Raw genomic sequence first — 22,844 nt, forward strand, 5'->3', positions numbered from 1 at the left:
GAATTGTTTCTTGTCCTCAAGCAACCAAAACTAACATAGGCTTGGGATGTGAATTTGTATGAGAATGAGAGTTCGATTAAGCTCATGTCTCTCCTTAAAATGGGGTTTATTCATTGTAATTTTGAACAGTTTTAGCATCTCACTCTCCTTTGAATCAGAGGAATGTCAGTGTCATTTGGAATTAGAATCCGGATCATATTATGAATTATCTGATCTTTCTACTCCAGTTTAATCCTTGAACACAGCATGATTTTCTTTAATTTACTTTTCTTTGGTGCTTTGCACCTTGAGCCTAGCCGTGACTTTAAATGTTTTGTCTCAAGGGTTACTTGACACAGAAACACCACAAGCACTTAACTGGGGGACTCACTTTGAGTTCTGATTTTTCTTTCAGTTACTCCCAGATATTGGTGCTCAAAGCTTTTGGCATACTCAGTTAAACGCACTTGGTATCGACACTAAGTGATATGTCTCAAGGATTACTTGACACAATTACACCATAAGCATATGACTAGGGAAACAACTCTTTGAGCTTTTAATCATGTCTGACCTCCCTAGTCATTGATGCTCAGAGCCTTGGACCTTTTTTTATAGTTTTTTTTTTTGCTGTTTCTTTTGCTTCAAGGATTAAATTTTTATTTACTTCAGAGAAGTCATAATAATTCTCTAAATTCCTGTTCCTTATACATCAACATTCTTTGATTCAAATTAAAATATGCACTATTCATGTGATGCATTCAAAATCACAAATAATACCACCACATTTAAGTAAATAAGACTACTCTTAAAATTAGACTCAATTTCTCATGCAATACATCACTTCTTTTTCTTTTGAATTCAAGCACAATGAGCAATACATGAGGCAATTTTTTTTAGATAAAAGCACTAAAATCATGCAAGCAATCAAAGCAACAGAGAACAGAAGACAACAAAATAAGAATAGAGGAGAAATAGAATGAAAGGAACTCAACCACCTCAATTATGCTGGTGGTCATCTCATTCCTTCATGAAGAACATTCTTCTTACTTTGGTGCTAGACAGAAAGCCATAAGCGAAGCATCAACACCAAACTTAAAGGTTTGCTTGTCCTCAAGCAAAGAAGAACTGCAAACAGAGAGGGATATAAAAGCAATTAATATGATGAAAGAAGGATAAAAAGATAAAAGAACAAGACAGAGTTAGGATTTCGGAGGGGATGATTTAAAATCAGGCGCTGAGGTGGTTTAATTGGGCGTCGCATGCGACGCGTACGCGTGAGGCATGCGTATGTGTGGATCGCACGAACATCCAGCGACACGTAAGTGTCAGGGATGCGTACGCGTGAATAGCTCGGATGGGAAAACGACGCGAACGCGTCAGGGACGCATCTGCGTGGTGGGGCTTGTGCACCCAGCATAGTTCCAGCACCATGATAAACCCCATTTGTAGGGCTTATCTTATGCTTGATTTAGGGGATTTTATAACCCTTTACCCACATTTATGCAATGAAATAGCATAGTTTTGTATATTCTCCTTTAATTGTGCTTAAGAGTGAAAACATGCTTTTTAGGTCTTAAAATAAATAAATTTAATTCACCTTGATTCCATTAGATACCTTGATATGTTTGTTAAGTGATTTAAGGTTTAGGAGACAAAGATTGGATCAAGGGAATGAAGAAAGAAAGCATGAAAAGTTGGAGAACTCATGAAGAAATGAAAGAACCGGAAAGCTGTCAAGCCGACCTCTTCGCACTTAAATGACCATAACTTGAGCTACAGAGGTCCAAATGATGCGGTTCTAGTTGGGTTGGAAAGCTAACATCTGGGGGCTTCAAAATGATATAAGATTTGCCATAATTGCATCGCGCATAGGGGCGCGCACGTGCACGGTACGCGGACGCGCCGATGGTGGCACATGACCCACTTAATGCAACACGTGGCCAGCGATTTTAGAAGCCTTGTGGGCCCAATCCAACTCATTTCTGATGCTATTTAAGCCAAGGATTGAAGGGAGAATCAACATACTTTACATACTTTTAATCATTAGTTCATTTTCCACTCATTAGGATTAGTTAGAAGTAGTTTCTAGAGAGAGAAGCTCTCACTTCTCTCTAGAATTAGGATTAGGATTAGGTTTAGTTCTTAGATCTAGGTTTTAATCTTTGCTTTCTTCTACTTCTACCTCTCAATTCCTTGTTGCTACATTCATCTTCTTCTACTCTTTTGTTGTAGTTTCCTTTATGTTGTTCTTATATTTTGTTGTAGATCTAGTATTGTTCCTTCTACATTCTTCCAATTCAATAAGAGGTAATTCATACTAAATGTGTCTTCTTTGCTTTTCTATTGTTGATCTCTTGTTTTTGTAGTTGTAGATTCCTTTAATTCTTGCATTTAATAATGTTTACTTCTATTGCACTTTATGTGTTTGTTGAAATGTCTCTTTTAGTTTTAGTGTAGATTTTGTTCCTCTTGGCCTAGGTAGAGTAATTAGTGACACTTGAGTTATCTAATTCCTTTGTTGATTGATAATTGGCGAGATTGCTAATTGGTTTGGAGTGCACTAAAACTAGTCTTTCCTTGGGAGTTGGCTAAGACTTGTGGCTCAAGTCAATTCATCCACTTGACTTTCCTTTATTTAGTAAGGGTTAACTAAGTGGTAGCAATGAACAATTCTCATCACAATTGAGAAGGATAACTAGGATAGGACTTCTAGTTTTCATACCTTGCCAAGAGCCTTTTATAGTTGTTAGTTTATTTTCATTGCCATTTACTTTTCATGCTTCTTATCCAAAACTCCAAAATAACTCATAACCAATAACAAGACACTTTATTGCAATTCCTAGGGAAAACGACCCGAGGTTTGAATACTTCGGTTTATAAAATTAGGGGTTTGTTACTTGTGACAAACAATCTTTTGTATGAAAGGATTATTGTTGGTTTAGAAACTATACTTGCAACGAGAATTCATTTGTAAAATTCTATACCATCAAAAATCTAATCATCAAAATGGCGCCGTTGCCGGGGAATTGCAATGGTGTTATGTTATTGGTTATTGTATATATGTGAATAGTGTGAATATGTTTGCTTTTGTTCGCAACTCTCTGTTCACTTTTATTTTTCATGCACACACATATGACGCGTACGCATCAACGACGCTTGCGCGTCGTGTGCTCTTTTTTTTTTTAAGTGTCCAGTTCCTGTTCAAAAATAGCTGCATGATCAAAAAATAGTGAAAACTCAATAAAAATCAAATAAGTAAGAAAACTACTACTATGAAAAACAACTAAGAATGAAAATGGGCGATCATATCACGGTGAGTTGTCACCCACCAAGCACTTTTAGTTAAAGTCCTTAAGTTGGACATGTAGTGAGCTACTTGTCATGGTGGCTTGTGCTTGTACCGATCCAGGAATCTCCACCAATATTTCTAATTCCAATGGCCACCGGGATTCCAAGCTAGGCGCATAACGCCTTCGAGCAAGTTGAAGCAAGTGATAAGGCTCCAAGAGTGTTGATTGTGGGAATGAATTCCAGGGTCCCAAACCTTGCTCTTACACCCATCTTCTTGTGGATCACCATTGTTCCCACCGGGTGACAAGCAATCTGAATTCTCACAGAGACATCCAAACAACCTTCTAGACCCATTCAATTGAGCTCCACACCAATCCTTGCACTTCAATTTGGAGCATGCAACCATATTGAACCTTGCTTGACAACTCTTGCCACTAACCATCTTCCTCTTACTCTTAATGCCACAAAGAGATCTAAGTTAACCATCTATCTCCAGTAGCCCATATTTAAGTGGGAAAGTAAAGGTTAAGGATAGGAATTTTACCCACTTGAATGTTGTATTGGATGGTGATGGCTTTGGAAGAGGTCTTGCAAGCTTCACTCCCTTGTGTTCTTCTTTAAATTCTTCTACCTCTTTGCAAGCTTCATCAATTTCAACCTCTTCGTCTTGGTAGCTTTCTTCTAATTCAATCTCTTCTTCATTGCTTACCAAAGGCATGGGAGGTTGTGCATCTTCCTCTTCTTCCATATGTGAGGGTGGAAAGTTCCCTAATTCACTGGAGTATAAACTCCTTTGATTGGTTTCCTCACTTTCTTCCATAGGATCTTGCATTGTATCTCTTGGGAAGGAATTTGCTTGTTCCTCTTCCTGGTTCATGATCATCGTCTGCACATATCTCTCTACATTTTTGACACTTGTCTTTATATCATGTAGGAATTCTTTCATGGGAAGCTCAAGATCTGATGGTATTTGAGATGAATAAGGAGATGGTGACTCTTGGTATGGGTAGAAAGATGACTGTTCCTGATATGGATAGAAAGATGATGGTTCTTGATATGGATATGGAGATGGTTGTTCTTGGTATGAATATGGAGATGGTGGTTCCTGATATGTATATGGAAGTGGTGACTCTAAATAGTTGGAGCATGGAGCATTGAAGTTTCTTTGGTTTCGATTTTACCAACCAAAATTTGGATAGTTCCTCCATCCACCATGATATGAATCACTACTTGGGTGTGAGTAGTAACCCATGTGATCTCTCTCCATTATTTCTCCTTAACACAAAACACCAAACAGAATTAAACACACCATGTGGTAAACAGGAAAGCAAAGAAGACATAATAGAAATTTTTTTTTCGAAAAATTTTTAAATAAAATTTAAATTAAATTAAAACTAAAACGCCTAATCTAAGCAATCAAACAACTGATAGTTGTTAATCACATTCAATCCCTGGCAACGGCACCAAAAACTTGGTGCGTAATTTTACAACCCACAAACTAACCGGCAAGTGCACCGGGTCGTACCAAGTAATACCTCAGCTGAGTGAGGGTCGATCCCACGAGGATTGATGGACTAAGCAACAATGGTTGGTTAAACTACTTAGTTAGGCAAACAGAAAATAGTGTTGAGTGTTCAAAGAGCATGAAATAGTAAATTCAGAGTTTGAAGACAACAGGTGAATAAGTTTGGAATAAAATATGGGAGAAAACAGTTAAGGCTTCAGAGTTATCTATTTTCTGGATTGATTTTTCTTACTAACTATTTTAATCATGCAAGATTTAATTTATGGCAAACTATTTGTGTCTAGACCCTAATTCCTTAGACCTTCCTAGTCTCCTCTAAAATTCATCAACTGCCAATTTCTTGGTCAATTAATTCCAGTTAGAGGGTAATGATCAAATTCCAATTTATATGCCAAAAGAATCCTAATTATCCAAAAATAAGGGGATTATATGTCACGTATCCCGTTAAATACAAATAATTAGAAATTTAGGATAATTTGTTTTCAAGCTGTTGTTCAAGTAAAGAGCTTTTTCAAGTTATATAAGAACTGAAGTAGAACATGGGTCATACTTCCGTTCCACCCAAATTCATAAAATAAAGAATGAAAACAATTATTAAAATATACATCAAAATATGAATTCAAATAGAAAAATAATAGTCTCAATCCATACAATAGACAGAGCTCCTAACCTTAACAATGGAGGTTTAGTTGCTCATGACTCAGAGAAAATAAGAATTCAGGTAAATTGTCTGAGATGGAATGTAAATTGGTATAGAATTCCCTAATGGAATCCCCGGAATCTCCCTAAAGAAGAAAAGTTTCTCCTTTTTATAACTAATCCTAATTAATTTAAAATCTAATATCTAAAATTAAGATAATATCTTTTCCTATTTTCAAATTCAAATTTGAATCAGAATCAATTAAATAATCCAAGCCTTGTAACGTGGGGACCACTTGGCTTCACTGGATCCGCGTCTAACTTGGCAGAGAGTTGCGCCTTACTTGAGTGCCAAAATGGGGACCAGAAATCGCCCACAGCATTTTCTGCATTCTCTACACGTCGCGCATGTCACGCGTACGTGTCAGTCACGCGTACGCGTCGATGGTCTATTCTGCGTGTCACGCGTATGCGTCAGTTACGCCCACGCGTCGCTGTGTAACTTCACTTTTCACGCGTACTCGTCAGCACGCGCACGCGTCGCCATGGAAAGCTCCAAATCACCCGCACGCGTCAAGTACGCACATGCGTCACTCCTTGCTGTCATCTCCTTTAATTCTTGTGCTGTAGAAACTCCATCCAATCCAGCTGAATGCTACCTATAATAAATAGAATTGCACATTGATTTTGAGAATTGAAAATGAGTTGATATTTAGAAATTTGAATTTTGTTTGATTTTGGAAAAGGATTTAAGATTTGAAAATGGTTTGATTGGGATGCTTGAAGGGTTGCAAAAGTCCTAGTTTTAGAAGAGATGCTGCCAAAATTTTTATAAGTAATTACAAATTTTATTTTGGTTTATTAATGGAAGAATTATGTTTTGAGTATTCGATTGATTGGAAAAGAGTTTATTGAATTGATATAAATTCAAGAATGATATTATGAGTATTTTTTAATGAAAGAAATAAAGTGATGTAAATGTGTATTTAAGAATGGAAGAGTTTTCGAATCTTTGATGAAACGTTTTGAGACCTTTTAGAGAAGATGAAATATTTAAATTTGATTTTGAGAAATGGAATGATTTCCGAGTGATGAGCGGATAATTTATACGCTTTTTGGCATTATTTTTAGGTAGTTTTTAGTAAGTTCAAGCTACTTTTAGGGATATTTTCATTAGTTTTTATGTTAAATTCACATTTCTAGACTTTACTATGAGTTTGTGTATTTTTCTGTGATTTCAGGTAATTTCTGGCTGAAATTGAGGGACTTGAGCAAAACTCTGAAAAAGGCTGACAAAAGGACTGCTGATGCTGTTGGAATCTGACCTCCCTGCACTCAAAATGGATTTTTTGGAGCTACATAACTCCAAATGGCGCGCTCGCAATGATGATGGAAAGTAGACATCCAGAGCTTTCCAGCAATATATAATAGTCCATACTTTATTCGGAAATTGACGACGTAACTTGGCGTTGAACACCAAGTACATGCTGCTGTCTGGAGTTAAACGCCAGAAAAACGTCATGCTCCGGAGTTGAACGCCCAAAACACGTCATAACTTGGAGTTCAACTCCAAGAGAAGCCTCAGCTCGTGGATAGATCAAGCTCAGCCCAATCATACACCAAGTGGGTCCCGGAAGTGGATTTATGCATCAATTACTTACTCATGTAAACCCTAGTAGCTAGTTTATTATAAATAGGACTTTTCACTAGTGTATTAGACATCTTGGGACGCATAGTTCTCAGATCATGGGGGCTGGCCATTCGGCCATGCCTGAACCTTTCACTTATGTATTTTCAACAGTGGAGTTTCTGCACACCATAGATTAAGGGTATGGAGCTCTGCTGTACCTCAAGTTTTAATGCAATTACTATTGTTTTCCATCCAAATCATCTTCATTCTTATTCCAAGATATACGTTGCACTTCACTTTGATGAATGTGATGATCCGTGACACTCATCATCATTCTCACCTATGAACGCGCGTGATTGACAACCACTTCCGTTCTACTTTAGGCCGGGCGCATATCTCTTAGATTCCCCAACAGAATCTTCGTGGTATAAGCTAGATGGATGGCGGCATTCATGGGGATCCGGAAAGTCTAACCTTGTCTGTGGTATTCCGAGTAGGATCCTGGGAATCCGGAAAGTCTAACCTTGTCTGTGGTATTCCGAGTAGGATTCCGGTATTGAATGACTGTGACGAGCTTCAAACTCCTAAAGGCTGGGCGTGATGATAAACGCAAAAGAATCAATGGATTCTACTCCAGCCTGATTGAGAACCGACAGATGATTAGCCGTGCCGTGGCAGAGCATTTGGACCTTTTTCACTGAGAGGATGGGATGTAGCTATCAACAAGGGTGATGCCTCCAGACGATTAGCCGTGCAGTGACAGCGCATAGGACCATTTTTCCGAGAGGATTAAAAGTAGCCATTGATGATGGTGATGCCCTACAAACAGCTTGCCATGGAAAGGAGTAAGAAGGATTGGATGAAAACAGTAGGAAAGCAGAGATTCAAGAGGAGCACAGCATCTTCATACGCTTATCTGAAATTCCCACTATTGAATTACATGAGTATTCCTATCCCTTTTCAATTATTTTATTATTAATTTTCGAAACCCATAACTATTTAATCTGCCTATCTGACAAATACAAGGTCACCATAGTATGCTTCATACCAACAATCTCCGTGGGATCGACCCTTACTCACGTAAGGTATTACTTGGACGACCCAGTGCACTTGCTGGTTAGTTGTGCAAAATTGTGGAAAAATTATATAGAAACCATGGTGTTGGCATCATGTTTTTGGCGCCATTACCAGGGAATGAACAAGCAATGAATATTAACACATGAACAACAATTTCGTGCACCACCGAGCCTCTTCACAATGTTTTAAATAAGAATGAAACTGAAATTGATTTTGATTTAAATGATTTGGTTTTGGTTTACATGACTTGGTTTTAATTCCGATTCGATTATGTTTGATGGTGAATGTGAATGGAATGAGATTACAATGGATGTTGTGAGGACATTGATTTTGTCTCGCTCAAGGATTTGGCAAGTTGAGGATGAAAAATCTCCTCTCTTGTCGTGGTATAGATGTGGGAAAGGTGGAAAGGCATTCTCCTTCGTATGTGGAAAGGCACACTCCTTCGTAATTCATCCAGGAGAAGATGGAAATGCACTATCCTTCATTTGTGTTCCTCTTGGGGATGCACAACCTAGAGACAATTTAATTTGGGAATCGGAGGCCAAGTTGATTTGATTTGGCCCAGAGAACATGGTTGGTTAGATTAGAGGTAAGTTTTAGTTAAAATGGTTTGTTAGTAAGTGGTGAAATGTATAGAATGTTATTTTGCGTGAAATTCTTTATAATAAAAATATGAATTTTAAATTTGGATAATAAACTGATGATCAGTGAAATTAAAAATAGTTTTATTTAAAATATCTTTTTATGACAATACTTAAAAACCCTCTACTGAGAACCTACGAGGATGACGTTCTCACCCCTACAGACTTTCCCTTTTCAAGATGGATGAGGAAGCTTGCAGAGTTTTTGTTAAGTTCTTAGATATGCTATTTCTGTTTGTATACATATGTTATAGATTTTTCTCGTCTTCATTATTATATTCTTGTAAGAGGATAGGAGTCGTGACTGTAATGACATGTATGTATATAATATTTATAAGTTGCTTGAGTAAGAAGTTTTGTATATATGAAATTGCTTGTTTGTTTTCAAGAAAAAATATTTCCATTTTTTTTAAGAAAACAGCGAAATAATTTTGAGCCAAATGCTCCTATTTTATTATTAAATATATGAAGTTATCGTAACACTTCTTGCAATTAGAGTGGCATAGTTGGAAGTGTGACATTCTGATAGTAAGGGTGATACAGCTGTCCTCGCAACTGAAGTACCAGAGAAACTTTTTGACCGAGAAATCTGAGAAGAAAACATTGAATATTGGCTACTCCACCTCTGGGCTCACTTGGCCGGACATGCACGGAGGGACAACAGCTTCACTGTCGACTTCTTTCGAACAAAAAATGGCTTCAACATGAAGAGGAGGAAGATACGAATATGCACGGATTTTTTATTGGAGTTACGAATTTTAAGAAATCGAACGCCAAAGATTCGGGGGTTTCACGGTTTCTTTCTTTCTCTCTCTCTGTTCTCTTTTCTTTTTTCTTGCAAATGAACATTTGCATGGCTAATTAGGTGCTAATGATGGTAGTTTAGGGGAAAGGTGACATAGGGGGGTTTAGGTGTCATGATTTGGGGCGGTTCAAGTTATAAATATTTTAAACGGATAATTACCAATGTAAATGTATTAAAACACAAGTAATAATACATGGGGATTACCATATATAAGTTACTAATATAAATGACATTAGTAACATAATGATTAAAATAAATAAAAATAATATATGATGAATCATTAGCAATTCTAAATTCATCAAGGAGTACTGGTATTTACTTATATCAGCTAATATCGAACTCGATAATAATTATATTATTATTTAAACTCTGTTATGGTTATAGCACATAAAATAAATCAATAACATAATAATAAAATTATATTATCATTTATTTTATTTGCAAGATTCGGAAATGACTCATCAAAATAAAAACTAACTACTGAAACATCAAAACGTCGTTTAGTTATAAAAATCAAGGCGTTACAATAAGTGTTTGTTTACGATTCAAGTTGTTTTTGTAGAATTTATTTTTCCCTTGCATTTGTTATTTGAGGTTTTTCTTCTTTTTTAGAGGGGCAGGTATTGTATCTGAATTTATTTAACATCTATAATGTATTATTAATAGTTATGTGAGTATATTGTTTGGATACATATTTTGTACTTTGATAAAAAAAATATATTGGCTTCTCTTATAACGGGTAACAAGTTAACATCGTAAAGGCTAAACATTAAATAGATAATAAAGAAAAGCAGGTCACTGACGACTTACTTTTAGCATGATCATGACGTGTTAGAGGTTGGGTCATTACAGCCACTCGCTAACCCTAAACCTAAATTATTTAACTTTAATTTGTTATGTATTAGAAAATTTGCAATTAGGATGTTTGTATTAGAGATTTTACTATTTTTCAGATTTAGTTCATGTATTAGTTTAGATTTACGGTATTTTTTAAGTTTGTTTTGATTTAAGGATTTTTTTAATTTGTTTATTGTTGTTAATTTTCTAAGTTTATTATTATTTAAGTTAATTGTTTTTTGAGTTAATCAGTTGATTGTTATTAATTGTCTGAGTTATTGTTGTTAATTGTCTGAGTTAATCTTAACTTGTTTATTTTCTAAGTTAATTATTAACTTATTATTTATTGTTATTAATTTTCTAATTTTATTATTATTTGAGTTAATTATTTTCTAAATTAATTAGTTAATTGTTGTTAATTTTCTGAGTTAATTATGGACTTATTATTTATTATTGTTAATTTTCTAAATTTATTATTATCTGAATAAATTATTTTTTAAGTTAATTAATTGATTATTGTTAATTGTCTGAGTTAATCTTAACTTGTTTATTTTCTAAGTTAATTATTGACTTATTATTTATTGTTGTTAATTTTTTATGTCTATTATTATCCGAGTTAATTATTTTCTGAGTTAATTAGTTGATTGTTGTTAATTATCTGAGTTAATCTTAACTTATTTATTTTCTGAATTAATTATTGACTTATTATTTGGGCATGCTGCTATAACAAAAGATGAACAAAATTAAGCAAAATAGACTTCATCAGAATCAATTATATTTATCTCAGCATCAAATGCAAACAAAAAATTTTATCGGGCAATAAAATCTAAAGAAGACAAACATAGTGTAGAAGCTTTTGTAACATATCGAAATAACATATCGTTATTTGTAACCACCATATTTCTTCATAAAAAGTAATGATAAAATTGTTCAACCTAAAATGAACTACAATCCTACATCCACATACCAAAAAACGGGAGAAAAAATTTACTATGATCAACTAAGAATACGAGTTGATTACAAGAATTTGAACCCAATTGGTAAAACTAGCCAAAGCTTCTACATTTGCCATGAGACAATTAGAAAGAAAATATAATACATAACTCCTGCACCTCTACTGTAAAACTCGGTTAATTAACGGCTAATTAACCCATAAATGAGAATTTATTCTAGAAAGCCAAAAATGTTATTTTTATGGCTAAATGTGATAGAGGAGATTGAGACGAGAATTTTGGTACCAATTTTATAGAATTCGGACCAAGATTGGACCGAACGGGCCAAACCGGGCCAATTGGACCCAAGGTGGGCCCTTGGCCCAACTAAACTAAACCAAAACCCTAGTTTTCAGCACTCTCTCTCCTCACAACACACTCAAACACGCTGAAATTTGAGAGAAAGGGAGGAAGAACACTCTCTCAAGTTCTCTCCCTTGGTTGATCTTCAAACCACCATAACTTTTGATCTAGAGCTCCGATTGCCGCTCCGTTTGCGGCCACGTGTTCACAGCGGAGAGCTCTACAAAACCCATATAATCAATCTTGAGGTAAGCCACGTGTTTCTGTTCGAAATTCCAGCCCTTATTTTCAAGTTTCATGGGTAAAATGTTGAGATTTTGGGTTCTTTGATGTTATAGGACCCAACTCTCTTGAAGGAGAAGGTTAATCTTATCTCCTTGGACCTTGGGTGTGGTAAGATTCTCAATCCTAGTGTAATTTTGTTGTTCTATGATGTTTGGGTTTTGAGATGTTGTGTATGGCTATGATGGTTGTGGCTTAGGTTGTGTATGTGTGGATATTGGAGCTTGATTGGTGACTTTGAAAAGCTTGGAAAGGGTTTGGTGGTGAAAAATCTGTTCTTGGAGGTTTTGAGGCCTTGAGAGCTTGTGGATAAGTGGTTTGGAAGTGCTCCGATTGAGCTTGGGAAATCGGCTAAGGTATGGTTTCGGTTTCCCGTATCTAATATGTAATGTGGTAGGAATACTTAGGCTAGAGGCCCTAAGATAGGCATTGAATTGTTGATGTTGTTGAATGATTGAGATATATGATGTGGTCATATATGTGACGATGATTATTGATGCCTTGGTGGTATGATGTATGAGAATTATGCATGTTGTGATATATGCTTGATGATTGGTTATGGTTGAATTGTGGGTTGAACCATGTTGATGGTGAGTATGATGTTGCTTGTGTACAATAATGATTTATTGGAATTGGTGTTGTTGAGAGTTGGCATGAGGAATAGTATATGATATGTCAATGTGTTTGAGTTTGAGCCACTTGGGTGAAGTGGGGTAAAATGATGAGATAGTGATTTTGGTAAATTGTGGTAATGTGTCAATGTGTGAGTTGAGGAGGCTTGATATTGAATTTGATATATATTGATTGATTTCAAAGAAAAGGGATGAACTTGGCATGTTTTGATTGGTTTTGAAAAGAGTTGGAAATGGCTTGTTTTGAAAATGGCACTTTGTGGTTTTGTATGAAAATATGGTTTTTGGGCACACTTTGGCGGGACATAACTTGGACCAAATTTGTTTAGAAATGAAATTGGATCCGGGATGTCCATGCCGTTCGAAGAACGGGTGAAAAACGATTTAAAATGAGGAAGTTATGTCCGTTAGAAGATTGGGGTTTAAATCTGTGAATTCTGCAGCTTTTAACTTAGAAAATTTTTAGCAGAATGACCCCCTTGCGCGTGGGCGCACTTGGAGCGTACGCGCTGATCTTCCAGAAAATGCCATCCACGCGTGCGCGTGGTGTGCGCGGGCGTGCCGATGGTGCTGCACCCAATGCCCAGCCATTTTCCAGATAGTTATACCAGAACTGTGCCAGTGTTGTGCCTGGGGCACGAGAACACCCGCGCGTACGCGTGGTTGGCGCGTGCGCGTCGATTGGCGAATCTTTAATCCACGCGTTAGCGTGCATGACGCTTGCGCGTCGATGAGTTTTTGAGGCCATCGCGTACGCGTGGCCCTGTTTTCATCCCAAAGTTGATTTTTGAGTTTTAAAAGCCAAATCTCATACTTCTAAGCCTCCGATCTCACCATTTATGTCTTAAATCATTATGATCTGCCTAGCTATTAAAAAGGGGCTAGTAAATGAGGTAACTTGCGAGTGAAGCAAGGGAAAAATGAATGATCAATGAGGATCAAGATGATTATGTGAGATGCGGAGGATGGTGGTGGAAGTGCTTGTTATGCCATGGGTCGAAAGGATATAATTGTTAATGAAAAGGCTGGTTATGGATTTAACCGTGAGCCGGATGGCTGGTTATGGATTTAACCGTGAGCCGGAAAGGCTGTGTATGATATGAATATTGGCTGGTTTTGGACTGAACCGTGAGCCGGATGGCTGATATGGATGTTGATCCATAGATGAGAATTCATGCATGTTTATGCTGAATTAATGATAATTTAGATTTGCACTTCCACTATCAGAGGCACGAGATCCCTGGGAGGAAGCAGTGGCTAGCCACCACGTGCTCCAGGTGGAGGCTCGAGACTCTGTTGACCCTATGTCGTAAGTGTGGCCGGGCACTGTGAAAGACCCGGATGAGCTCGCCCCCGAAATATTCACCAGTGAGGGTGATGGATATGGATCATGTTTATGATCAAGTTTATAACGAGTATAACTCGAGTTGGGGATGCGCGACAGAGGGACAGTCCAATGGTTAGCGACCAGGACTTGTCGGGTTGGCTCTATAACCGACAAGATGATATCATCGGCCACTAGGGACAGGCATTCATCATATGCATACTATGTGAATTGTTTGAGATTGCCTATTTGACTGCATATTACTTACTAATTGTTTTAAATGTCTTAACTGCTCCTATTTGTATATTCTTTGTCTGATATAACTGTGTTTGCTATAATATACTCCTGCTGGTGGTTGGGAGGTTTGAAGGAATTGAAAAGGGAAGTATTAGTTAGACTGAAGAATCTTTAGTCAGATGCCCTTATATGGTTTAGCTTGTTTATAAGCTTTGATATTATCTGGAGGAAGTACTAAGATTGCCTTCGGCTTTCCTCTATTATTATGTATTATATATGTGGAAGCTGTTACCATGCTGGGGACCTCTGGTTCTCACCCATGCGGATTTTGTGGTTTTCAGATGCAGGACGTGAGGTTTCCCGCTGAGGCATGCTGGAGACTTCTAGATTTGCGAAGATCCTTTGTTCTCGGGGCTATGTTTTGGTTTATATGTTTTGTTTAGATACCTTTATCTCCATTAAATAATACAAACTGTGATGACTCCTCTTATGGGAGATTTTGGAGAATAGGTTTTATGTATTTGTGTCCCTTTGGGTTTCCTTTGGGGTTTTCCTTATTTTATCATATGTATATATTGCTATGCTCGGACCGGTTATCTTCGCAGCTGGATCTTGAGTCTTGATATTCCTGTTTTTGACACTCCTTTGTATATATATAATCTCGCGTTGGTTTATCCTTGTTCGTTACGTTATCGATCGGAGTGTTGCGCTTTTGAGTTGCGGTTTTGCTTACCCCTTTTTCTACAAAGGCTCCTAGTTATAATCAATCATTCATACTACTATACGTACTAAATTTTTATTTTAGAGGTCGTAATACCTTGCCATCTCTGAATTATGACTTAAGCATAAGACTCTGTATGGTAGGGTGTTACATCTACAAATATTATAAGTTCTAATAGTACATGAAAATATTCGGCGAAAATATACAACACTTCAATCAGCAACGTGCACACCTTAGGGAAGTAGAAAATATTCAATAGAGTCATCTAATTCAACCATTATTTCAGAAAATTAGCAACTCAAAAAAGTAAAATTAACAAAAATAGTATTATTAACTCAATAATTTGAACATGATGAAAATCAGTGTAGTCTCTAACTTGAACAAGAAGAAGCAATTCCACAACACAGTAAGAAACCAATATCACAATCAAAATGAATGATTAAATAAAATTAAAGAAAAAAATAAAGAAGCAAGAACAACCTTCCACAGTTTCACAACACAACGGTTGAGCAATCATCAACAAACTGTGTTTTCAAAACTCAAAATAAAAAAAATAAAGAGAGTCATGTACTCAACAGAGGTGACCAAGGCTAGAGGGAGAAATAAGGGCTGGAGGCGACCAAGGCTAAGCTCGGTGGACGGACAAATCGTGGCTGGAGGCAGCACAGTTAGAGGCGAGACTGGAGACTACATGACAGAGGGAGAAATCGAGCTTCAAAAGGGCAATGGAAGAACAATGTAGGATGGCATTGACTCGATAAGAGAGAAATGTCGCCAGATGGAGAAGAGGAGGAAGCTACGATTGGAAAACTGAGAGAGAACAAAGGTTGGAGCAGAAGAGGATGGCAGCAACGACACCCTCTAGCGGAGGAAAGGAGTTTAGGGATGGGGAGAGAGAGAGAGAGAGAGAGAGAGAGAGAGAGAGAGAGAGAGAGAGAGAGAGAGAGAGAGAGAGAGGGGGGGGGTAAGGATGGGTGTAAAACAAAACAGTGCCGTTTTTGAGCGGTTTACCATCAAACCAATAATCCTTAAAAAATATGCCGATTCTAGTGGTTCACCGGTTAACTGTTGGTTCGGCTGATTTTTAGACCGAATTTTCACTAAGCGATTTTCAACTAGACTGGCCAGATGACCGATTTTCGATTAATCCGGTCGAACTAGTCGGTCCGATTCGGTTTTCAGAACTATGATAATTATATACTAGAAAAAAAAATTATAACCAAAAAGTAAATAAAATGAAAGAGCAACATCCAATTATCTTATTTAGATAAAATCACTCATAAATCATTACAAAATAACTATCACTCATAAATCATTACAATTAAAAAAAAAATACCTTGTACTTCACTTTGAATGAAAAGTGGATGATCAATAAAAAAACCAAAATTATTGGAATCATTTATAAAAAGATCATGTATCTCTAATTCATCTCATCTTTTTTTGTCATACATAAGAAAATTGTTACTATATTATAATAACCAATATAATACTAAAATACAAAAAACACTAACATTTACTCACAATACTAGCTAAAAATAAAAGAAAAAAAAGTAAAAAAAATATCTTAAAGCAACCAAACCAATATAAATTATAATGATATAAATCTAATATCTAATTCATATAATAAAAAATTACTCAAATCATATTAATATCTACAAATATAAAAAAATATTGAGATCGAAATTAAAAAGAGTATAAAAGACAAACATTTTCCCATACAATATGAACTTCAATATGAAATAATTTTATTTTTTCTAGTATGTTACTATTATTAACATTATCAAATGATACAAATGATTTGCTAAACAATAAATACATTAACTCAATAATATAATAATACTTGATAGTATACCATTATCTGTTAAGCCATCATCAGCATGTTTTGTTATATTTAATTCTCCTACTACCACATAAGACAAAACCAAGCATAACAAAACACATGTGAGAGAGACATCGTAAAACATTTACACAATTAACATAAACAGAAAAGAGAACATGGATATTTTTTGCAAAATAAAATATAAATAACACCAAATAAGGGTAAATAAATTATAAATTATTTGTCAATAACTCAAGAATAATTCATACAAAAAAATTTGGGCGTAATCCTATTTTGGTTCTTAAAGTTTAAAGTGTCTTATTTGAATCCAAAAAAGTTTTATTTAGCTTTAATATGGTCCCACCGTGAGGTCAAAGTTAAATAATTAACGGAATTTCCTACATGACAGCAGTACGAGAACAAGGTCGATAATCTGGAGAACAAGTACAAGCTCTCCAAAGATACAAAATCAACCGTGGATGCATCAATACATTTATTTATCATTCTCTTTAGTTCTATAGAAAATATTTCATTTAAATTGTAAGAAAAATAATAAATAAATGTATTGATGCATACATGATTAATTTTGTGCCTGTGGAGCTTCTACTTATTCTCCAAATTTTTGATCTTGTTCTTGTACTGTTGTCATGTTGGATATTTCGTTAATTATTTAACTTTGACCTCACGATGGGACTACATTGAAGCTAAATGAAACTTTTTTGGATTTAAATAGAACACTTTAAACCTTAAGGACCAAAACAGGATTACGCCTAAACGTAGGGGACTAATTTAATACTTTACTCTTTGTTAAACCATCAGCATGTTTTGTTATATTTAATTCTCCTACTAACACATAAGACAAAACCAAGCATAACAAAACACAGGTGAGAGAGACATCTTAAAATATTTACACCATTAATATAAATAGAAAAGAGAAAATGGATTTTTTTTTTTTTTTGCAAAATAAAATATAAATAACACCAAATAAGGGTAAATAAATCATAAATTATTTGTCAATAAGTCAGGAATAATTCATACAAAATTTGACAAAATGATAAAAGGATAATAATTTTAAGTAATACTTTTTCCATTAATTCATCTATCAAATTTATATAAAACATAAATATTAATAAAAAATAAATAAAATGGACATAAATAAATCTTACTAAGCATAACTAATTTGATAACATGTCTTTGTTTTCTTTATAAACACTTTTTTTCTATATAAACTTACAGCAGAACATAACTAAGACATCTTAATAATACTTGTATCATAAGACAAATAGATAATGAACTTAAGTGATAAAACAAAGAGTATTTTCTTCTCCGCTTGGACTGCATTCATTTGGTCATAGAGCAAATGATGAACTCCTCAACAAAGAATATATATATATATATATATATATATATATATATATATATATATATATATATATATGTATAGTTCAACATATCTGACCAAAACTCAAAAGCTTGAAATAACAAATCACTTATATTTTTCAGTGACAATTGACCTACACAACAAATAGCTATTAGGCATCAATATAAGTATAGTATAATAGCTACGATCCTGTCAATTCACTTACCATAAATAACATCCCTATTTCAATCATTCATAATAAGATGACTTTATCCATTTTCTTTTATTCTTTTCACCAATATTGTCATAAAAAGAGATAACATACATAAACAAAAATAAAGAAATAAGAAAAAAAAAGAAACAGAGAAACAAAGAATGTCAAAAAGAAGAAAAATTAGTTTTGAAATCGTGATTTTAAACTATAAACTATAATATAGTAAAAGACGTAGCTGCTGCATTTTATTCATCATTCACATACTTACACATATAGATCAAAATATCTTACATAACCTTGGAGGCTAACATATAAAATCTACAATCTAACTAAGTCAAATGCCACATGCACGTGACACTATATCTACTCACTAGCATAATAACCATTAAAAAAGAAAGCTACTTACAAAAAAAGATAACCCAACATAGCCCAACATTCAATTTAAGTTTAACAATTGGCAACTAAGAACCTGTGTCAAACATGACAGAAAAAAGCATAACTTCACTATACGATGCAATTTTTTTACACATCTTAAATAGTAGAAATCTTTGTATCATCAACTTAGCATGTCTGCATGAAGATTCTATTGTAGATTTTAATGCCTCTAACTACCTTACACATATATTACATCTTATAAAATAAACTACCATAATATCAACACCTCACAAGACAACTACTTCACATATCAACAATTTTGAGAATTTTTGAGTTGGGACCAATGGCATCTTCAGCCAACTTTTTTAAGTTTCCATTCAAATTTTTTTTAACCTTCAAACTTTTACAAATATTCTCAGTCACTTCTTTCTTGACAACTCTGGGGATCCATCAAGAACACTGGATAATACTTCCTATAAAACAAAAACAAAAAAGATTTTATTTATATTTATATATTTACATAATATGCAATTATACATTGAAAACATAAAAACTACACATAAATTCATTAATTTTATTCCATCTTTGTAATAAATCAAACATATAGAATAAAACTACCATCATAATAACTTATATCAATTTCAATCATAACAAAATATTACCGTGGTTTCTTTAATAGGTGAATATAGTAACATTTCAATTTCAGCATGAAACTCCTCATCAAATCTGTCAGTCACATCCGTTCCATTCATTTTTGTTTTCAACACATCAACATCAGCATTTGTATCCTCTTGTCTAGCTACTTGAGAATCTTTTTCAGCAGCAAAGAAGTCTATTAATATTGAAGGTTCCTTTTTTACATTTGAACATTCCTCCTTTCGAAAAATACATTTTTCCAAAAAATTTGATGGTGTCTTCTTAAAAGGGAAACGTTCAAATCTAATGAACTTAGATTTTTCCAAAGATTTATCCTGCACAATAGACCAACCAAATTACAAACCAACTATAATATAATAAAAAATATATTACAAACAATCACAAAATTTGACTCATAATAAAATCAAACCTTCATCGCAGACCCTTTTCACAAGTCCCAAAATATTTGTCAGCACCAATATTTTTAGTATCTACCTTTAGCAAGAACTTCTTTCTAACCAACTTTTGAAGAAGAACAGGATAACTATCTCCACCTACAACCTATTTGTAACAAATGAAACACTTGATTAGATTTGAAATAATAAATACACAGAACAATTTTTTACACATACAAGAATAAACTAAAATGAAAATAACAACGCAAAAAACACATATAACTACAGCATACACTTGCACCTTTATAAACCTTAGCAACCAAGACTACTATATCATCTCTATTCCCATCCTCAACTGTTATTTTGATTCTATATCAGACAAACAAGCAAATAAAATACATTAATAAGGTGAGGAATTAATGACTAATAATAATAATAATAATAAGGAAATACAGTAGTGTTCTTCACAAAAGAACTTCATTCAAAAATAGAAATGACATCTTTCGGAAAAAAAAAAAAGAATAAAAACAAACTTTGGAGTCACGATGATTACATGATAATCGTAGTAGACACCGACTTAAGGTTGAATAAACAATAATAAAAAAAAGAAACACAATAGTGTTTTTTCACAAAAGAACTTCATACAAAAGAAGAAATAAAATCTTTGGAAAGAAAATAATAAAAACATACTTTGAAGTCATATTGATTACATGATGATCACAGATGTCACAGTAGTAGGCACCGACTTAAGGTTGAACAGCCACATACACAAATTGGATACCATCAAGGTCCTTCATCAACAATAGCTATCTCCATCTCAAATATCATAAATAACCCTTTCTAAAGTTTTAGCAAACATAAAATTCAATTAGTATCATAAAAAAATAAAATAGTATATCTTCTTTCAAAAAATGTTATGTTAAGTTAAAACTAAATATACCTCATTATTATCTTGAAACTCCTCAACAGTACATTTCCTAATTAAACACATGAAATTTTCCTCTAAGAAAATAATTTTTCCATTTTCCTCTGAGAAAATAATTTTTCCTTCTTTTGCAATGAACAATGGTTGAGTACCATTAATTTCCTGCTCAATCATACTAACCACCACCATACAAATAAGAATAACAAATAAAAAATTAGGAATGAAGTAAATATCTATCATATGTTATCCTATATAATACGCTAAAACAGAGCAAACTATCAGTTATGCAAAAAGTATGAACCTATTTTTCAAATTTAAAATTATTTTAAAAATAAAATAACAATAAGAAATAAGAATAAGCATACATAATAAACTAACCAATACAATACACCATTTATGTTCTATTTTAACTGGGTGATTTATTGTTTTCATAGAATACTATTGTTGATTTTTTCTCCTTGATTACTATTAGAGTTGGAGTTGATGTTTGTTACTTGCTTATTTTAAATGAAAAAAGCTACATGAGGGAGGAACAAACTCGATTTATGTAGCTATATGGATTGTATCTCTTGTGGTGGTGCTTTTGATTGTTTGTGACTAGTCTAATTGCTTAATTTCTAGTGTATTTTGCTTATTTTTGAGTCAACTATATGCTATTTGAATTTTGTGGGTTGTATAGATTTGTGTTTTTGCTTTCTTTGCATATTTTTTAATACACATTTTCATCTCGGTATATTCGAAGCACTTATTTCCAAGACAAGTTTGCTAGTATGTTCACAAAGAGAAATTATTATGGTAAGTACATGAAAGTCAAATATATTACTATAACACAATTTAGGCTTGGTTTGGTAAAGCTTTTACTTTTTGAAAGTAGCTTATGAAAGTTATCTTTTAAAAGACAGCTTTTTAAAAGCTGCAGCACCTGTATTTGGTAAAATCAAATTAAAAATGACCTTTAATAAACATAAGCACTACAATTGTGTTTGGTAAAACAGTTTTTAAAAATTAAAAATTTATAATATTTATAACAAAAAATAATTTTTTTTTCAAATTTTTTAAAATTTCATATAATATTTTAAAATAAAATAATTTTAAAATAAAAAAATTCATAATAAACATAGACATAATAAATAAATCTTTTATTTTTTAACTTTAATATTTTATATAAGTATCATAAAATTTCAAATCGAACCTATTTGGATTAGAATTAATTTTGAGAGGAAATAATAAAATTGAATTGAATTCTATCTAAACTAGTTTAATTATTTTTGTTTCAAACTCAGAAATTGAATTCTAAAAATTTCCAACCCCCTGAAAAGGTTTGTTTTGCGTAGAAAATTATTCTCATTTTTTGTAATCTCGGTGCATAGCATAGTAGAGGAAAGTGAAGCTTTTTCAAACAATTTAGCTTGTTGAGCATGCTTATTAATGCGCTAACACACAATTTTACATAGGTTTGCATTTTTGAGATAAACATTTTGCCTCTTTAGAACATTTGAAGGTGGAAACTTGATTTTGGTCCATTTTTGAAGTTCAGTCAACAAATTTCCATCTGCAGTTCTATGCAATTTTTCCTTTTTGCCCTTAAGCATTTCCTACTTTGTTTAGTCCTTTGTGTTGCTTGTTATTTCTCTGTTTCTTTCTAGTCTCCATGACTACTGCTATTTCTGCTAGTGCTAATGGCTCTAAACTCTACTTTCACTGATTATGTTAGTGTATCTCTTACCACTAACAAACTTGTTGGAAGTAATTATGATTCTTGGGCATCTAATATTAAGTTGTGGCTATTATAATCCAGAACATCTCACCAAAAGGGCTGCAGAAATTAATAAAATCGACAGTCCAAAGTAGATTAAGATTGATGCCCAACTCCATGACCTTATCAAGAACACATCCACTCTTCAGTTAAACATATTTTTCGCGCACGTCACTTATGAAGCTATTTAGATGCAAGCAAAAGCACTTTATACTAATGATACACAATGATTATAAGGAATTTCTCAAAACCCTATGAACGTTGTTACCCTTCTTTAGATGGATGGTCATATGTCTGCATATTTATGAAAAATTCAGTGCTTTTTTCACAAGATACATAATACAACTTAACATATTTCGTACTTTTACCTAACAATGGGAGATTTTATAACTACAACCACATCTTATTTCCTCTATATGGGGACAAATACATGACCCAAATGACAT

General features: G+C 33.9%; 1 protein-coding gene across 2 annotated transcripts; it reads right to left on the reverse strand.

Moving 5' to 3' along the window:
- Positions 1-18,847: 18,847 nt before the first annotated feature.
- LOC130940267 (uncharacterized) lies at positions 18,848-20,559 on the reverse strand. Of its 2 annotated transcripts, XM_057868368.1 has the most exons (5): positions 20,408-20,559; positions 20,019-20,086; positions 19,753-19,883; positions 19,349-19,657; positions 18,848-19,159 (listed from the first exon to the last, which is right to left on the reverse strand). In XM_057868368.1, the coding sequence occupies exons 3-5, from the start codon at positions 19,756-19,758 to the stop codon at positions 19,106-19,108; spliced, it is 369 nt and encodes a 122-aa protein (XP_057724351.1). In that variant the 5' UTR covers positions 19,759-19,883; positions 20,019-20,086; positions 20,408-20,559; the 3' UTR covers positions 18,848-19,105. The 2 variants fall into 2 exon arrangements, with proteins under 2 accessions (XP_057724351.1, XP_057724353.1); XM_057868370.1 differs by lacking the exon at positions 20,019-20,086 and having other exon boundaries at positions 20,408-20,491.
- Positions 20,560-22,844: the final 2,285 nt, after the last annotated feature.

Source organism: Arachis stenosperma, chromosome 7 (assembly GCF_014773155.1).
Source record: "Arachis stenosperma cultivar V10309 chromosome 7, arast.V10309.gnm1.PFL2, whole genome shotgun sequence".
Taxonomy (NCBI): Eukaryota; Viridiplantae; Streptophyta; class Magnoliopsida; order Fabales; family Fabaceae; genus Arachis; species Arachis stenosperma.

What these genes read in the sequence shown, in the direction of transcription:
- LOC130940267 (XM_057868368.1), bottom strand. An exon ending in CACCTATTAAAGAAACCACG is followed by an intron (nt 19,160 to 19,348) that starts GTAATATTTTGT and finishes TTTGTTTTATAG; the next exon opens with GAAGTATTATCCAGTGTTCT.